We start from the raw sequence: 19,533 nt of genomic DNA on the forward strand, positions 1-19,533 counted from the left end.
GATGAAGCTGAGCTCGGGCACCCTGGCGCGGCCCTCTCCCCGCAGGGGTCCGCTGCGGGCAGCCCCACAGAGCTCGCTCTCACCTCCCGCCCCCTCCCCGGCGCGGCCAAGGGGCACGCGTGAGGCCCGGCGGCGGCGGCAGCAGCGGCGGCAGCGGCATTTCGGTCCCCTCGGAGGCGCCCCTGGGCGGGCAGGTTGAGGGTGGGGCCGGGTCGGGCCCGCCCCGCCGCCAGGTGGAGTGCCGCTGCCCGCGGGTGCAGGAAGTGCCGTCACGGCCGGGCGGAGAGCCTGCTGCGGGCCGGCCTGGCCAGAGCCGTCGTCGGTGGGTGCCGAGCAGGGGCTGCCGCCATGAGCAAGATTTCCAAGTTCTTCAAGGGGGGCGGCTCGTCCGCCTCCAAGGGCCGCCGGGGGCCCTCGCCGCAGGAGGCGCTGGCCCGGCTGCGGGAGACAGAGGAGATGCTCAGCAAGAAGCAGGTGTACCTGGAGACGAGGATCGAGCGGGAGCTCGCGCTGGCCCGCCAGCACGGTACCAAGAACAAACGAGGTGAGTCCCGGTAGCTGGGGTGGGCCGGGCCCGCTGCTCTCCGTCTGCCGCCGGGTGATTTGCGAGGCTTTAAATACCAAGGTTCAGACTCTTCTAGGTTGTGTCTGTTAAGAGGGGGTCTCGCGGGGGCCGTTGCTGGTTGCACTGTCCAGGTACGCAGCGTGTTTGGTGGTTAAGTTGTGGGCTTGAAGCAAGCATAGCCATGATGCGTGTACGCTGGGACACGACGGTGGCTTTTAGTCTTGGGCATCTCTTGGTGTTCAAGGCGTTGTGGATTTACTGTGGTGGGATGATAAGGGGGTGCTTTATTCCTCACTTGTTTACTGTCTGTGGTTCCCTGTGTCATACGTTCATTTGTGCTTAGCATCACAGTCGGTGCAGGCATCAGCTAGATACATGCTGTGTGAAGTACTTCTGTTCAAGGTGGGAAGGGGATTACAGCTTGGGTTTTGAGCATTGGTTGTGCAGATAGTAAAGGAGCTGAAGCACGTGAGGATCTTCAGTATATTCATGGATAAAAACAGGTTATATCCACTGTGAGAGTTGGAAAGTATACTTGTTGGCAACTGAGGAACAAAGTGATTCAGTGATTTGTCTCAAATCACATAGGAAGTACATGATACCACTAAAAAATGAATGATAGTTCAGCGGATTTGTTACTACTGGGCTGCTGTCATCTGCAGAGGAGAGGATACTAAGGGATAATAAGGTCTGGATCCTGCTTATACTGATGTTGGTACCCCTGGAAAGGGAATAATGGTAGCCAATGTCTGAGGGATTATACAGGCCTTTGAGAAACAAGTAAATTACTTCCTAAAGTTACCTGGAGACCTGTTTGTCTACTCTGAGCTTTATTTTTCTTTACATACTTCAAAACAGAAGGAAAACATTTTGAATTAACAATTTGTGGCATAACAAGAGTAGCTCTTTCATCTGTTCTCTCTGTTGCTTGATAATTTAACAAATGACTGTGGTGTAACTTAGAACTTGTGAAGAATTGTGTGTTAAAGGTGTTTTGGTTAGCCCTTTAATGGGCTAACCAAATACATGTAATAATTTAGCATTTAATAATTATTAGCAAAAGGCAGATAAACTAACTTTTAGTTAGAAAGGATCTAAAAGCATGAGTTAAGATGGGACAGATCTGAAGGCACGGTCAGTCAGAGGGAGTAAAGCCAGTTCAGCAGCATAACAGCCTGCTGCTCTGCAGCACAGGAGCTGTCAGGCCTGTCCCAGTCCCACACTTTCTACTTCCTTGGCTGGAACTGGAGTGTCTCTCTTGTCCCTTTGTTCAGGTACTGGCACTTGTGTGTGGATGCAGTGAGCTAGTTCAGGAAGGTGATCCAGCTGAGAACTAATTTGCTGTGGGACAGTGACCATATAGCTTCCGGGATTGGGTTCATTGTGCACATGCCTGGGCATCAGGGTGGCTGCAAGAGAACAGGGCAGCTCCTGTGACTGTAACAATTCCTATTTAGATCCAGACACACTGCTGTGGAATGTCATTCCAAGCCTGGACTTTAAGCTGTCATAGTTGTAGGAAGAAGAAATGCTCTCTGCCTTTCATTGTCAGAGCTCCCTGAAGGGTGTATTTCAGAAAACTGGATGCAGCTGTATAATGTTGTGGGGTTTTGTGGCTGGGTTATTTTTTTTACCCAGGGTAGGTTAAGTTCCATTTACCTGTTTGACCCAGCAGCTGCGCAAGTGCTTGGGTACCTGTGAATGAAAGGGTGGTGCACAGGCAGGAATGAGAACTTGTTCTTGGGAGGAGGCGGATCTGCTTCTCCTTTAACTTGGCTGGGTGATGCTGGTTTCAGGTCTTTTTTGGCCTTGTGCTTCAAGCATGCAGTGTTTGACATATGAAGCTTTTCTCCCAGATCTTTGTGTCTGCTGCTGTGCTCAGTATGCAATTCCCCTAGTTGTTTATCTATGTGATTATTTGTGGAGTTATGCTGCAAACTGGATTGTTGAGCTGATCATGGTTAAAAATAACTCCCTTTTGTCTTGTTTGCTAAGGACTGGACAGCTAACAACAGTAAAGAGACAGGAGTAGAGCAAAAAGTGCAGAGTGGGTTTTTTTTTCGTGCCAAAAAAGGTTGTAAAGCCAAAATGGGATAGTATAAGTACAGTCAGAGGAGTAACAAGAGACATTACCTTGATGTGCTGAAGTGCTTGAATTTAGCAGGCTAGTGAATGAACTTAAATCCCTAATAATACCTCTTCGTTTGATATGTCAGTTGCTTTACAGTTTGATTGCTGTATGTAAATACATGTGACAGTGTATTTAGCTGCTGTACTGTACTATATAGTTCACAGGAAATCTGTGCTAACCAGCATATATTGTAGCATTATGTAAACATACACACAAATGAGATAATAAAAGTTTTAATCTATGTTGCGTTGTTAAAATGAATCTTTCAAAGGGACCTTGCAGGTAATTTTTAATGTTGATTTTTCTTAATTGCATCTATGGAGAAGCCTGTGGAAACCAAAATGGGACTGTCCAAGACTGGAGCCAGATGCATCTGTGTATAGAAAATGCACCAACTTAGCATGATCTCATTTCATTTTAGGTGCGTGAGTCTGAGTCTGTAATACTGTCACAGGAGAGAGCAGATTCAGGCACCAGCAATTTTTCATTAGCTCAGATGATTCTTGAGTGGGTTCATGTGACATCAGTAGGCTTAACTTGATTTAAAAGCTGTAACACTTTAGCTATGCTAATAGACGTGAAACATCATGTAAATATTTTTGGCTTCTCTTTTATGAAGTGAGTAGCTCTGCAGTTCCTGTTGTGATACATTTCCAGTATTCCCCATTAATATCTTACTGTAGCTAGACCACTCAAGGGTTTTCAAAACAGGTATGTGTGCTGGAATTCCCTCTGCAGAGGTTATGTCATGATAAGCAGCATTTGTTTTCACAGTTACCACTGCCTTTTAATCTCTTCCTCATTCCAGATCCAAAGTCATGATTTTTTTGGGTATCTCAGTTTCAACCAGCTCACAGCTGCCAAGACCATGTGCAGTTTGGCCTTTCATCTTCATTATTTTGAAGATCATACAGGAAAATTCAAAGGACATAAAGTGATGCTGAGTATTTGAGAACTCTGTTTAAAAGGAAATGCATTTCCTGAAGTGCACCTATGCCTGTGAAAGTAACATACACGTGACTAGGTGTTGGTTCAGCCTGGAATCTTTCACGGAACCTAAAAAAATAGCTAACTGAGAAGAATAAAGTTAAAAGCAGCCATCTAGAATAGGATTAAATCTTAACCATGAAGAGCCACATAGTACCACTGGGGACAAAACCCATATAGAAAGTTGGAGTAACAGGTAGGCTTTTACAAGTAGATACAGCTAAATATGTTGTGTGGTACGTATGAACAGGGTTCATGTGGCCATGTAGCATTCCTTTTCAGTGAGTTAGTTGTAACCAGAAGGCTGTTGAAGGCAAACAACAGTACAGTAGTTGCACTTCAACACAGACAGGGCCATCGTGCCTGTGGCAGGCTGTATGACAGGTTGGGGCTGAGGGTTTCTGGCAGAGAGATATGAGGAAGTCCTTCATGTGTCTTTGTTCTGTGAATTACAACTATTGTTCTCTGATCTTCATGATCACATTTCAAGTGTCTTGCCATGAACTGGAGTGGCTATAACAAGTCAAATTCATTATTGTTCTTGAATTAGCCCCTCAGTTGTAACTGTATGTGGCTTCCCCCTCAAGGTTTTAAGGATTATGAATGCTGATAATGAGTTTACTTAGAGTGGTATAATTTTTTATAGCCTCATCAGCACTTCTTTGGGTTGTCTGTGATGTAAGGGAGATCAGAAGTTGTAATCCTTGCAGGAATGAAGTTGAGGTCTGTGAACTGTATCTGAGAATGTGATTCAGTATTTTCACAGGGGTGTTATATTTCCTTAAGAAACATTCTTCTTCCCCAGTTCCCCCCTGGGAATTTTAAGGGTTAAAAGACAATGCTTTTGTTTGTACTTCAAAAGATGAAATCATCTGTAATTTGTATACTAATGGGTGTTGGTGGTGGGCTTGACAGGTAAAGGTGTTGATATCACTGAATTCTCTTTTCATTCTGATCTGTCATGAAACCATGAAGAGGGTGCCACAGATCTTTGTGTCACTACTTTTGTTCTTTGCTTTAGAAATCTCGATATTAAGTGTATCCAGGATTACTGTTGCCCAGCTAACCATTTCTGATTCCTTAATGAAGCATAGTAGTGATAATGGAAGAGTCCTTCTGTATGTTAATAATAGTAGCTCTTTAATATGCATATTTAAACTGATATATTAGTCTACTGATGTTCCACCCCTTGTGTTAGAAGTAAAACCTCAGATTGAAAGCAGTGTTTCCTATTCTATGAGCTTCTGTTGTATTCCTGCTTGCTGGAAATGTGCTAAAGCCCAGCCAAGTGCTGACCATTTGATTTTGAAATGCAGGAGTTGCATTGGCTTTTTTGGAGCACAACAAAGACAGTGTACGAGATGCTTTTTTTACCCCCCAGAAGAAGACCTCCACCTCTTTCTGGTATTAGATACACTTGCTTCCTCACTCTACCCTTGTTTAGACTCTTCCTCCCTGGGCTGTCTCCCTTTGAAATCTTTGCAATGGGCTACACCCTTTTTCAGTACCATTCTTAGATCTGCTTGTATGTGCAATAGAAAAGCACTTAAAGTTCATGATAATCTGTAAACCAGAAAAATACATTTCAAATAAGAAGGAAATTCTCTTAGCTATAGAAGCTACTATAACAAAACTGCACAATGAAGGGCAGTCATTTAATATAAATGAGAAAAATCACATAGTGTGGTGTGGGAATTTATTATGTCTTGGTAAGGAAGGAATATGAATTGATTTCCTGTGAAGTGCTTTGTTCTATAAGTCACTGGTAAAACCAAAGAGAATTAAAAAAGGTGATATATTGCACTACAGTAATTAGGAAAAGCTGTTTACGAATAGTTGAAGTCACACAGAGTTCAGCTTCTTCCATGGTTTCTTAGTTTGGGTGTGGTTTAATTAAGTGTTAATACAGGAACCTTAAGGATTTTGAGAACTTCTTTGTATGTAACTGAGGAAATCCGTTTTCTCTCTGAGCAGTCAGTAATAACAGCACCATTACAGAGACCCATTTCTGAAAAACAACAACTGGAAATATCGCCCTGTAGTAGCTACTTGCACCAGTGGAAGTCTTTCTGCACCAGCTAGTGTTCCTCAGTCCACAGGGCTTTGAAGCCCTCCCTGTCACAGCCAGTGTTATGCACACTTTTAGACTATAAAATTTACCTGAAATCTCTGGCTTCCTAACATAAGAATCCTAAGATCAAATTTTGATTCAACTGAAGCTAAGGAAGGAAGTGGTTGGTGTCCTAATACTAACAATAATAAGCATAAATAAGTAGGGAAATAAGTATGTAAAAAAATATTTGGGATTAAATCAAACTGGTGTATTTTGGAATTGCTAATGAGAATTTTACAGTTTTTCACACTTGCAGTTTACATGGCATCACCTGGCGTTCATGCTTTCACAGTATGCATGATCTTTGCACCATCCCCCAAAACCTGCGAAAATCCTGAATTTGAATACTGTGATTATTAGTCTGTTGTGATTGTGGTTTGCTGTCCTGAAACATTTTACTGCTGGTGCTAGAATCATAGAACAGTTTGGGTTGGAGTATCATCTTAAAGATCATCTTGTTCCAGCCCCCCTGCCATGGGCAGGGACACCTTCCGTTAAGCCAGGTTGCTCTTAGCCTGTGCAAATGCTTGTCTTCACACAGCTAACAATGAGCAGTCTTGACCATGTTGATTCAAGCATGTGTCAACAAAGTGCTAGATTTTTTAATTTTTTTTTTTTTTAGTGTGTTGTTGCACACCGTAAATCTATGCCTCTTCTTGGAGGGATCCTAACTTCATTTGCAAAGTTGTGTACCCCAGTGTCAAGGTTCAGTATTATTGCATGTGGGCAATTTTTCCAATAGGAAAGCAACAGTAATTGCTGCTGTTGGTTGAGTTTGGGGGGCTGCAGTGCTGCTGTTGTTTGCTGGATCTGAACCTCATTTAAAAATTGAATGTAAGAGTAAAGGGAAAGACATGGCTATTAATAGCATTGAAAAAGCTATGGGTTAACTCAGTCTCTTGGTTTGGTTTGTTTGTTGTCTTGCCTGGCACATGTGTAGGTTGGAAAGGACAGTGGTCAGGAAATACTTGTGGCAAGATTGTGTGTGTTCCACACCCAGAGGCCAAGAGAAAGTTCTTTTCTCCTTCTCCGTGTCACATGCATTCATTCTGGTAATGATTTACTCTGTGCAAAGTACGCTGCTCATAATTTAGCAAATATAAAAGACTGATCTTAGTGAAAGACTAATCTCAGTGATTTACAAAGTTAATAGGGAGTAGCTGGACTTGACCGTGGCTGTGTTTACAAGGTTTTTTTATGTTTTCAAGTTCTAAGGTTTAAAGGTCATGCTCGTAAGTGATTGTAAAGAAATAGATGCAGCTGAAAGCCACAGAAATATGAGTCTTCATCTGATCTAATGACTTGCTTGGTTAGGCTGTTTGGGCTTTCCATTGCATCTGACAGTTTCTGCTGCTGAGACCAAGTTTAGAAAGCAGCACAGATGGAGGTGTGGTTATCACGACAGATCTTCTTACACTGTCTTCCTTAGTTTTTACTTATGTTTTGTAGCCTCTTCTTTTTCCCCTTTTTCCTCCTTTCTGACTTCGCTCTGACATTTTTCTTTTTCCTCCCTGTCTTCCCTGCTTTGCCTGTGTGCACAGGATGGAGTTCACGATCTCCCGCAGTGGAGGAAGAAGATGCTCTTCCCTGTGGTGTTCAAAGGAGTTAATCTAAAAGAGGCTTCCCAGCATGTTCATGCAACAGCATGTTGGTGATAAACAGGCTGCTGATCTGGTGTGGTCAAAGTTTGTCTCCCTACTAGTAAGGTAGGAGGGTGAGAATTATAAATTCTGCAGGTTGGCTTGGTGCTGAATTTCTTGTCCTTGCATTTTGCTGTAAAAATACACAGTGTACTTTGCCTCTTCCCATTCCAGCTGCCTTACAAGCACTGAAGAGAAAAAAGAGATACGAGAAACAGTTGAGTCAAATTGATGGGACACTTTCAACCATTGAGTTCCAGAGAGAGGCATTGGAGAATTCCCACACCAACACAGAAGTGCTCAAGAATATGGGCTATGCTGCACAAGCTATGAAAAAAGTACATGAAAATATGTAAGTGCTAATAGCTTTCAAGTTGAGCTCTACTAACCACTTTCAAGCTGTTTCATCACTGAGGAATATTTTAACAAATCAGACTGTTTTGACTTTATTTTTGGCTCAGACATTTAATGTCAGGAATGCTGTTGATGCAGTGGTGTTATATTTGGCAGAAAAATGGCTTTTCTTAACAGCTAGTCTTGAAGGAAGCTCGCTTAACTAGAGAGATCCATGTAGTACCTGGTTTTTGTTAAGTCTGCCTTGGCAGTGGAGATTGGCCTCTATCCCTGGTTGGTTTTTGTTTGGGTTTTTTTTTTCAGAAGCAAACTTAGTTGAAGAAACTAAGTGGACGTTTTTCCTCAAAGTCTGTAAGCTGGGCTGTGTGATTCAAAGTACAAATTAGACCTGAATAAAGGAGAGGGACATTTTTTTTGTCTATGTAGTATTTTTGTATGTTCCATGTTTCATGAGCTGTTTTCCTGCCTGAATAAACAGTTAAATGAGAAAGATTGTTCTGGGAGAAGTAAACAGGAACTGAAACAATAATGAAGTTAACAATAAGGGGAAGATTTAAAATGGAGTATAGTCCTGTTAAGTTCCCCCCGGTTTAACATCAAAAAAGATCCATCTGTAAAGATGCTGACTTTAGGAAAGAGATGGGATCTGCCCAGAGGATGAGACTCTTGGCTGAGAAGCACAGAGAGGGAGAGAGACACAAACTGCTGCAGTTTGACCTTTCTTACAGTCGCAAAGTGGAAGAAATTTGACTGGCTGAAACACACAGAAGCTTGCCAGGAAACATTAAGGTGTAGGTGAGCGAAATTATTCCCTGTAAATTCTGCTGTTTATATGCAGCCATGGCATAAAAAGAAGATAGAATCTGTTCAAGGTTTTCTAAGTCTCTTTTGTAGGATTTGAATGATGAACTGTCTTTTAAAAATGTTTCTATGTTATCTTGCCAGGGACTTGAACAAAATCGATGATTTAATGCAAGATATCACTGAACAGCAAGATGTTGCCCAGGAAATTTCAGACGCTATCTCAAACCGAGCTGCCTTCGGTGATGAGTTTGATGAGGTTAGTACTTCAGGCCTGCGAGTTATAGCTGTTAAATGATTCCATAGCTATTTTGTTGTTGTCTAGTGGCTTGTTCTGGTGGTTTGTTTCTCAAAAGGTGTTGGTGTGAAATTCCTTGGTTCTAGCTTACCCCATCTAGGATGTTTGCCTACTTCTCGCATTCTTTTTATATATATAATAAGGGAGGAGGTCACTAAAACATGTGATTTGTACTGCTACATGTGGACACTGAAACATACAATTTTTTGTGCTCCAAATAAACATCCATTTGACTAAGTGCATATTTGTATGCCATGAACTGTTCACAATTCTGAATATTTGGACCATTTTTTTTAAAGTCATTTTTGGTGCTTGGAGATGCAGGTGCTTTCCCTGTGTTCCAGATTTTCTGCAGAAGTAGATCCATTAGGTTGACTTTGGGGAAAGGGAGGTTTCATTCAGCAGTTATAATTTGTTGAGAACAGTAATGATTCTCTGTATTTTATTCCCATTATCTGCTTTCCTGTTTTTCCACTTTGAATGTAAATAGACTTTTGAAGAAACAGTTTAATTGTTACTGGCACAAGGAATGGGATTTGACCTGTATAAACTGGGTTTCAAGCAACTGAAAAACACTGCCATTCCAAACAGCTATACAGTGTCTTTTACTTTTCACCATTGCTTAAATTGTAGGAATCTAGACTTAGTAAGCATGTTGTAGATTGACCTGGCAGTTCCTAAGAGATGCTAGTCTAAGTTGATGGGCACATTTCCTGTTCTGGGAGACTAAGCTGCTGTCACATAGGGCATCATGTTATCAGCACCTGCTTTTGTACTGGGGCCTAATACTTGTAGCCCTTCTCCAGTAACTGGCAAGTTTGGTCTCCAGGACACTTCAGCTTGAGAGCACTGGAATCAGTGACTTAATTGCTGGGTTAGGAGGTGATTTGTGTTGGAGAATGACATTTAATTTTATTTTTTTGAAAGACATTTTGACCACACACTTGGATTTCCTCTTCATATGTGTGGCATGGGTGTAAGGAGATCATGGAAGCATGTAATTTCTACTGTTCCAGAAAGACACAGAAACTTAAGGGTTCTTTCTCTTTGCATTGATACAGTGTATGTCATGAAGAATGCAAAAAAGCTCTGTCCTGCCTGAGCAGGATGCTTACTAGGAGATGCTGTCCTTTCTTGGAGGCCTGCTTCTGATGTGAAATACATTCCCATGGACAAAGCCTAGAACCTGAGAGTTCACGTATCTTCCCCCTGTGCTCTTTTTGGCCTAGGATAAGAGGAGAGAGGAGATTTGTTATAGCTATTGCAATTCTCCACAGCCTAGTTGTAAAGCAGTTCCTGAGTTGTGGGAAATGTAAGTTAAATCCATGCTTGAGGATGAGAATAACTTGTCTCACTTCAATAGCAAATATTCTAGCCACTACATTATTATGTTAAAGTTGTAGGAGTCATGATCATGGTTTTCTTTTCTTTTTTTTTAAAGAGAGCCTGTTCTGGCTGATACTGCCTCTGAATTGTTTGTGTTCAGCAGAGGTTGGTAAGGGCTAATTTGGTATTGGAGGGTGTTAGATGATCATGTAGAGGTCTTCTGAATTACCTGTTTCCATTGACCTTACAGCAGCTTGGATACTAACTTTTAAAGAAGCTTGTATTCACAGCACTGCCTGGGGCACTAAAAGTACAGACACATTAGCTCTTCAGCTAAATGCCTAAGTTAGATATGAGGTCCCAGACTTGCGCATTTCCTTGAGGGATCAGCTGTCAATTGAACTTCATCAGCTATTGACCTGATGCTGAAATTTATAGATGGTATCCCAGCATTTGCATTGTGAACTAGGTCAGGTAGGCAAACTAGCCTTTCTTTGGCCTCAAGATACAAAAACATGAGGAAGCAAGTCTGAGAAGGCCTGTAGTGACTATGTGGCTAACATTTGAATTTCCACATTGGTGATAAGTTAGGTATAAATGGGTAGGCAAAGCCCATTTCAGTTCCTGTTAGATCTCACTTTCCTACAGCCACTTTTTCCCCAGCCACTTTTGCCAAGTGTTTCTTTTTAAACCATTTATTAATGTGGCAAAGGTCCATTGCTCTACAAATATGTAATATTTAGCTTCCTTTCTTTGAGAAAGTCCAGCAAACAAATAGGCTTTTTTAAAAAAAGTGTATAGCCATTTTTATTTTTAGTATTATACAAGTGGATCAGATCATCTGTCCAAATCAGCTTCTGCAGCTAAAAGTCCAAGTGTGTTACATGCTTCACGAGTGAATAACAGGACCCAGAAGGACAGCTCTGATTCTAGTGCTACTTTGAAATCATATATAATCCTGGACTTGTGTGATAGGGTTGAAGCACAATATTCAGTGTCAGCCTACTGTGTAACCAGTGGAAACTGTTTTTAAAATGGAGGAAATTGCACATTAAAATCAGAATCTGTTAAAGACTACAGGCTCCAGTTTGGAACAAACCTGAGGATGGCAGTGGGATTTCTCTTTTTCCTGTGTTTGCCTTTTTGATAAGTATCACACTGCTATCAGTTTTCTTTCTAATTTTATTCCTTGTCCTGTTTCTAACTTCCATTATCCTTCTTGCAACTTTCAGTTGAGGTTTACTCTTACCACCCACATTTAGTAAAAAATCATACTTGTGATATGCTGGTCTTTCATATTTATTTTCAGGTGTAAACTGTTTTGTTTTTGTTCTTTTTGTTTGTTTGTTTGTTTGTTTCAGTAGTGCTTTGTTTAATGGTGATTAAATGTGCCCTTGCCTGAGGTCACTGTCAAGTCAGTGAAACTGTAAATGTTTTCCTTGAATTTAGGATGAGTTGATGGCAGAATTAGAAGAACTGGAGCAAGAAGAATTGAACAAGGGAATGAGAGATGTCAGGCTGCCAAGTGTTCCGTCCACATCGCTGCCTTCTCACCCTGGTAAACTGCCTGCTTGCCATTTTACATTACTCATGATTAAGCCATGATGTGAGAAGGAGAGGAAGAGAGAATTTCAAAGATATACTTAACTCTGGTTTAACTTTTAAAGTATTATAGATTCCTGTTCCTATTTTTGTATCCTTTTATCAGGAAAAGCAGAATGGATCTCTGCTTTCCTGTATGAAAGCATTTAGCACTAAATTCTCTGTAGATCTGGGGAGAAAAACTTGGGGAACTTGACCTTGGGCATGTACTGATGCATCTCCTGAAACAGAGTGAGATTATTGAGGAATGGGAATACTTTTTTTTTTTTTTTTTTAACAATTAAATCCTTAGTCTTTTTAAATTGGAGTCTGACCTATATTGAAAATGTTTGCATCACAAAGATCCAGCTTTGTAGGGTAGGGGTTTGATATTTACAACTGGTATTTTAATGAGAAATTAAGGAAGCAGCAGGAAGTACACATTTAAAGAAATATTGTCATTCCTTTGCTTGCTTTCTACAGAGCAGACTTATTCCTGGTATTAAGCAGTAGCCTTCTTTTTCTGTAGGTCTGCCCTGTTCATTTTAAATTAAGCCAGAGACAGTTGACTTTTAATACACCTTTCACTGTGTCCCTGTTGTCCTCTACCAGCTGAAAGACTTGCTGTGTACTGATGCTAGTAAAACAGTATAAATGTTTGATGGTAAGGACAGCACACACGTTACAAAGGTTGTTTATGGTGCTTTCTGCTGCAGAACAGGTTATGTAGACCAGTTCAGCTAAGAGACTCTTACATGTGTTTTAGCAGACAGCACTTAAATCCTGAGAAGCAGTTGCAAATGTTCAGATTGGGATTGTGGCCTCATCTACTGAAGTCAGTTGTAAAACAGCTAATAAAAAGCAGATTTAGGAAAACCCAGTGCAAGTTACAGTCTGGGCGTTTATGACTTGTTCATACATCCTTTTCCAGATATAGCTGTGCCAATTGACTTTTTTTATTAAACCCAGGCCATCTCTGTGTGCTTCTTTTAATTTGCTGCTTCATCTATCTGTATGGCTGCTTCAGGCAAAATTATCTGGTTACAATTCTATAGTTTAAGGCCTTGCAAAACCAGCTTGTCTTTTCTGAAACTCCATGCTTACTGTTACACAGCAATAGAAAAATAAGAACTGTTAGTATTTCTCATTGGAGATACATGTTACCTTCCTGATTTCAGAACTGAAGAAACTGAGATGGAGCAAGTCATAGTGATCTTCCCTAGTCGCACAGTGAGTCAGTGTCACTTGCAGAGTAGGGACTGGTTAACTGATATCATCTGAACAAAGACAGTTCAGGAATTTCTTCCTTTTAACAAATGGCAGCTCCCATTAAAACGCGGTGAGGCTGGACCTGCGCATGCAGAGCTCTTCAGTGCTATTTGGAAAGATAGCAGGATGTGCAGCCAGCCAGGGATCGGTCACTTGCGCCTGCTCAAGTGGCAGTGAGAGAATTGGCAGCATTCCTGGGGACACTTGCTTTATGTGACAACTCTTAGAGATTAAATGTATTTCTTCTGGGAGCCTTTCAGTAGGAAGCATAGAATCATAGAATAGTTAGGGTTGGAAAGGACATTAAGATCATCTAGTTCCAGCTGCCCTGCCATGGGCAGGGACACCTCACACTAAATCACCTCACCCAAGGCTCTGTCCAACCTGGCCTTGAACACCACCAGGGATGGAGCATTCACAACTTCCCTGGGCAACCCATGCCAGTGCCTCGCCAGCTTTACAGTAAAGAACTTCTTCCTTATATCCGATCTAAACTTCCCCTGTTTAACCCGTTACCCCTTGTCCTATCACTACAGTCTCCAGCGACGAGTCCCTCCCCAGCATCCCTATAGGCCCCCTTCAGATACTGGAAGGCTGCTATGGGGTCTCCTCTATGCAGCCTTCTCTTCTCCAGGCTGAACAGCCCCAACTTTCTCAGCTGATCTTCATACGGGAGGTGCTCCAGTCCCCTGATCATCCTTGTGGCCCTTCTCTGGACTTGTTCCAACAGTTCCATGTCCTTTTTATTTTGAGGACACCAGAACTGCACACAATACTCCAAGCGAGGTCTCACAAGAGCAGAATAGAGGGGCAGGATCACCTCCTTCGACCTGCTGGACACGCTCCTTTTGATGCAGCCCAGGCTACGTTTGGCTTTCTGGCCTGCAGGCGCACACTGAAGCCGGCTCACGTTCATTTTCTCATCAACCAACACCCCCAAGTCCTTCTCTGCTGGGCTGCTCTGAATCTCTTCTCTGCCCAGCCTGTAGCTGTGCCTGGGATTGCTCCGAGTTACATCAGACCCATATTGTTGACCTTGGGGTTATATTTGAGATAACAGTGAGAGCAAAGTAGTTGCATCCCTCAGCAGCTTCATTACTGTATTATCTAGGTTTAGCTTGCTATTCAATAAATTAATCTGAGATATTTAGACTGAGAAGCACTATGCCAGTCCTCATGCTAACAAATAAAATGGTTCTGACTGTCACATTTAGTTGATGGTTATTGTTACTCTCTCTTTGCAGCAACCAGGAAGAGAGCAGAGGATGAAGATGAAATGAAGAAGCTTGCTGCCTGGGCTTCATAAGACCATGGGTTTTTTTATAGCACTGGATGTTACAGTGCAGATGTACAGAGCTGTAAAGCTGTTTTATAGCTACTGATGTACTGTGGTTTCATTTCGTGAAGGCTGTTTTTTTGTGGCCAATCTTGCTAAGAGTAGTGTTACTGCCATATTACAAAACCACTTTAAAAATAAACAATTAAAAAATGCAATAGTTGCCATAACTGCAAGCATCAAACTTTTTTTCAGCCTTGGCCAGAGATTTGTTTTGTTATCAGTATCAGTTTTTATTGGGTGATGTTGTACTATGTCTGGCTGATTTGTAAAACCTATGTACCTCACACACAGCTGGATTTGTTGTTGAAATGCAAAAGTTAGTCATTAAGGCCCTGTCCTAGAGGGTTATTTGGTTCAGACTATTTGAATATTAGCAAAGCTTTATTCATGTCCTGACTTGCAAGTTCCTTTGAGCCCAAGAGCTAATAGCCATTCATTTAGACATGGAGATTTAAACAGTCTGCCTGGAGCAATTTATGGTGACCTAGATATTAAGAGGAGACTCTTCTGCAGGTTTTTGAAGTGGGATAGGTATTTTTGGTTTAACTTTGGTCACAATATCCCCTGCACTTCTGTAGGTCAGGTTAAATTGTATTTTGAACTATTTCCTTCTTGGTTAAAGAACAGTTTTACAGTGATTGGGGAAAATTGAATGTCCAAGTTCTTACAGATCTCTGCCAAACAAAACTGATTTCTGCTAACCCCGTCGAAGATCCGGAAGAGATTTGACCTTCCTTTGTTTTACTCTACTGTCTCTTTCTAGGCTGAGTCTTTACTTTGTATGATAATACCCATCCTCCAAGCAATTAGTAACACATTTTTAATTATACAATTTCAAAATAATCTTTTGAGCATTCAGGTTTTTTTTTCTTACTCAATTTCTGAACAGAAATGATACCAGCATGTGGCATTCAAAATGCCTTTTTAACCCTGGTTAAAAGCTGATTCTGGGTTAGTTGTAAAGTTGTAAAGTGTTGCTGTCCAACTGACAACTTTATAGCTTGAGGAAAAAAAGCCACTCTGAGTGCTAAACTACTACATATATAGAGAAATCACTGTTCTAATACAAAACAAGAATTGAATAGGCTGCTTTGTACTAAGAAATTCTATTAAATGAAACTTAAGCTCTATGCTAGTAGTCTGCTGTCAGTCACGTGGAAATAGTAAAACACTGTGGAGTTCTGAGGAATGTGGGAAGCAGAGTGACATCAATCACTCTTCTTGTTTCTGTATTAATTTAAATTTATTGGTGATTGAACCACTTGGGGTATAGTGAGAGACTTGATTTCTGTAGTTCTGTTTCAGTGGAAGACTGACCCCTTCTGCTGTAGGCTTTAGGCTATGTGCTGGGTGTTCAGCTTAAATAGGCTGCAATAGGCTTCAGCTTCTTAGATTTTAGGTAAAGCATAAGCTATGTGTGTTTCTGGACATGGCATGCTGGCGTGCTCAGAACCTTTCAACTTGAGCTCATGGATGAAACACCACATTTACAAACCCTGTGGAGCGATTCAGTTTTTCAGGACTTTTTTATTCTCTGTAGTGGAATTGCTTTTGGTTTGCATCCATTTGAAAGGACAATCAAGCTTTGCCACTTTACTTTGGATGCATTTCTTACTCGGAAAGAACACAAGTGTGTTAATTCTGTCCCAAGGTTTGGAGGTACCAGAAAATTGTGCCTTTCTGCTAAGTGGAGAAAACCTGGAACTGTATAATTTTTAATTTATGTCTTTCTTTTTTTTTTTTTTTTTTTTAACAAACAAAACCACAAAACCCCAACCTGCCTTAAATTTAAAAATACATTTTGAACTCTCAGTAGGAAATCAAACACTAACAAAATGTTCCTCAGTTGTAATGCTTGCTGATATTCAGGATGAGCAGGCATATTTAATAAAATAACAAGTATTTGGAGTTACTTAGAATCCAATTGCTAATCCTGTTGGCTGGAACCCTGTTTTCAAGGTATGCAGTTTATGCAAGTCTCTGAACTGGGTACAGAAAGTATTAACGTACACTGATTGCACCACTGTGTGAGGCTGGCTATGTGCCTGTGGACACATCTAGTATTCTAAATGTGAGGCCATACTAACATAGTGCTGCGCGTAGCTTGGAGAAGTTGGCTTCTAGCATCTGTTCTTGGTTGAATTAGCTTTCCAATACTTGGCACTTCACATAGCACTTGATATATTTAAAGTGCTCTACAACCTAGCCAAAAGAGGTTTCTAAGCTTCCAGTTTGAAACTAAAGTGATTTTCAGTCTGCTTTGGAAAATGTGGATCTGCTGTTTTATGTAAGAACTTTCCATGTGAACACTCTGCAAGGGTGAAGAAATCTAGATAAAGTCTTCTCCTTTGCAAGATAGCATCTGGCTGCTGACCTTCAGCAATGTTTTGGCCAAGGGTTGATACTGCGAAACTTCAAGTGTCTTCAGCTTACTGATTTCAAACCAGGCACTTTAGGAACAAGATTTCTGAAGGGTGAAGAAAATAAGCTGCTCATTCAGATGAGCTTCCATAAAAGCCTGTGTGTGGTGGTTGGTGGCTCTGGAGGAGAGAGTCACATACCAGTTTATAGGCTAGGATGTGAGTGGTTGGCGAAGCTATACTCAGGGATACTGTAGGCATGTGTACACACCAAAATACAGTATGGGTCTCCAGGAGTGCTTGTTGACAGGTTTGTCTGGGAGGCAGTAGGTGATGGGTTTTCTTCAAAAGCAGAGGGGTTCTAGGGATTTAATTCAGCTGAGGTGGCAGCTCTCTCCTTCATAAATTCAGATGACAGTATGACAAATGGCTCTTCCTTCTTTGAACATATGTCTCTCTTCGTGCCAAGATGATATTTGCTTAATATGTAAGCAGATGAGAGTGAACAGTGTCAACGTGTTTCTGTAAATATACTGTCTATTGACTGGAACATATTTTACAAGAGGACTGGCAGCAGATGGTGCACTATAACTGCTTCCTTTCTTGTTTCTTGCTTGTTTTGAGAAGGTTTTCTTCTCTGAACAGGCTTGGATGTTTTTAAACTGGATATCTTTAAAAGGGGGGGAAATGTATCAATAAACAGAGAGTTAATATATGCTGTAAATAAGTATTTTGGTGTCATATTTGTCTTATATGATTGTATTAAATTTATTTTCCTATCAGGCAAGACTGTAAGTACTCTCCTTACACTGTCATTAGGATACAGTGCTCCTTAGAGGATATTGGATATTAGGAAATATTGTTTTAATGTATTAATCTTTCAGCATCAGGCTGGAATCCAGGAATTCTTTGAAGGGGGTATGGTTTGAAAAAGCAACCAAACAATAAAAAACCCAAACAGCATATGCTGTGGTTTTTGGGCTGCATTCCTTCACACTTAACAGTTGTTTAGCAAGCGCTTCTTTTATTTTAACATGTCCAAAATACCTACTTCACTTCCCCACACCCCAACCCATGATCTCTTCATTGTTTCATAAATATATTTATTTCACTTTCCAACCCATAGTGGAAAGGAAGAATAGCCAGGTCTTTTAAACATGAAAAATTACTACAGGCAAGGCTGAATTGAAGCAAATAAAGTAATGCGCTTTTTAATGCAGCTCATTAGGATCTTGAAGTGTGTGTGCATAGCATTTCACACTTCCTGTGCATGCATACATGTATGTTTGCACATGTATACAGTGTTGGAGCAGTGACTTAAGACCAACATTCATTATCTGATGTGGAGAGAGTTCGACTGCTTGGGCACCTCATCTTTACTTCTTTATGGAGCCTAAAGCCTCCATCACAAAACCTCAGGGAACTGTTACAGTGTGTCCACGTGCAGCTGTGTGTACAGCTGTGGGTGTGTGGGCAGGGATGGTGAGTGTTTCTGATGAGGAAATCTCAATTTTTCCTGATGTGGAACCTAAATTATTATTTTAGAAACATCAGGAGCAAGCTTTAGTCTCAAAAATGACTGAGCAGCAGGGAATAGCCTGAACATCTTAAGAAATGGCAAATACTTGAAGTCTAATATAGCTGTCATATTTTCTGACGTCTGTGTTGCAGAGACCATTACAAGACCCACCGTTGTAGCACTGTACAGTCAGACGTGCAGTGTAGGGAAAACCTGCCTTGTTCATGTGGCTGATCATGGTTTAAGTGGTTTATTGTTTTGTTATCAACAAGTAATTACCTGGCCATCACTGAACTCTTGGGATCAATAGCTGCAGTGTAACAGATGGAGTTGTAAAATGTTAGTATGTGCCTAGAAATTTCTAAACACCCCTGTACAACTCGGCTGGCACCATGGCCCCTGAGCTGCCCTGCTCCCCTCTCCTGCACACTACGTGTCCTCGTGTTTTCGTGTTCTATGCTTAGCTGACTTCCCTCTGTCCCCCGGCTAGGCACACATTGAATAGCAATGTGTGTCTAAATTGAGGAGCTGTGGTTTGCGAGTGAGCTAAATTTAATAGAAGAGGTGGGAGGCTAATTGGTCTGAGCTAGCTGACTTTTCCCATGGAGGTAATGAGCCTCAATACTTATCATTGCTACATCAGCTTCCAAAGATGTACTGTCTGACTGGGTGAGGAGTGTTTTGTGGGTTCTAGTAGGATTTATATGCACATCCCCCCTTACTTACCTGAACCCCCTGAGTTAAACACCCTTTCCTCAAAAAAATAAAGGAGGAATGTAACTCTTCAGATATATTTAGTGTGTGAATATATCCAGATTTATTATCTTTTGTGCTTGGGTTCAGCTTGCCAAAGGTAGCTTGGTGAAGCTGTTGAACTAACTGAAGTCACCTAGGACTGCCTCCATGTAGGTGTATGTAAGATTACTGTAATTATCCTATGCCTACCTGTTTTATACACACTATATGTACATAGGGTGGTTGGTGGTCGCTGTTAGGGACGAGCAGCAGTGATGAGCTCTATCAGCAGCATGGCTTGGACTCTTCGGACCTCCAGGAGGAGCTCTGGATTCAGCGTACAGCAGTAAACACCAACGGGCTCAGAAGGCTGTGTTTCACACAGGACCTGGTTTCAGTCTTACTGTGCTGGAGGGAAAAGGGCCTGCTTGGAAGTGCTGCTCAAAAAAAAGGGGGGGAACCCTCTGACTTTCCCCCAGATCCCCTCTTTTTCAGAGCTAAAATGTGCTTCTAAA

At 41.4% G+C, this 19,533-nt stretch overlaps 1 protein-coding gene across 1 annotated transcript; it reads left to right on the forward strand.

Annotated features, from left to right (window-relative positions):
- Positions 1–190: 190 nt before the first annotated feature.
- Positions 191–17,546, forward strand: CHMP4C (charged multivesicular body protein 4C). The gene is made up of 5 exons (XM_065668512.1): positions 191–544; positions 7,611–7,788; positions 8,736–8,850; positions 11,665–11,773; positions 14,310–17,546. Exons 1-5 carry the CDS (start codon positions 349–351, stop codon positions 14,369–14,371), a joined length of 660 nt encoding a protein of 219 aa, XP_065524584.1. The 5' UTR covers positions 191–348; the 3' UTR covers positions 14,372–17,546.
- The last annotated feature ends 1,987 nt before the right edge of the window (positions 17,547–19,533 follow it).

Source organism: Lathamus discolor, chromosome 2, assembly GCF_037157495.1.
Source record: "Lathamus discolor isolate bLatDis1 chromosome 2, bLatDis1.hap1, whole genome shotgun sequence".
Taxonomy (NCBI): Eukaryota; Metazoa; Chordata; class Aves; order Psittaciformes; family Psittacidae; genus Lathamus; species Lathamus discolor.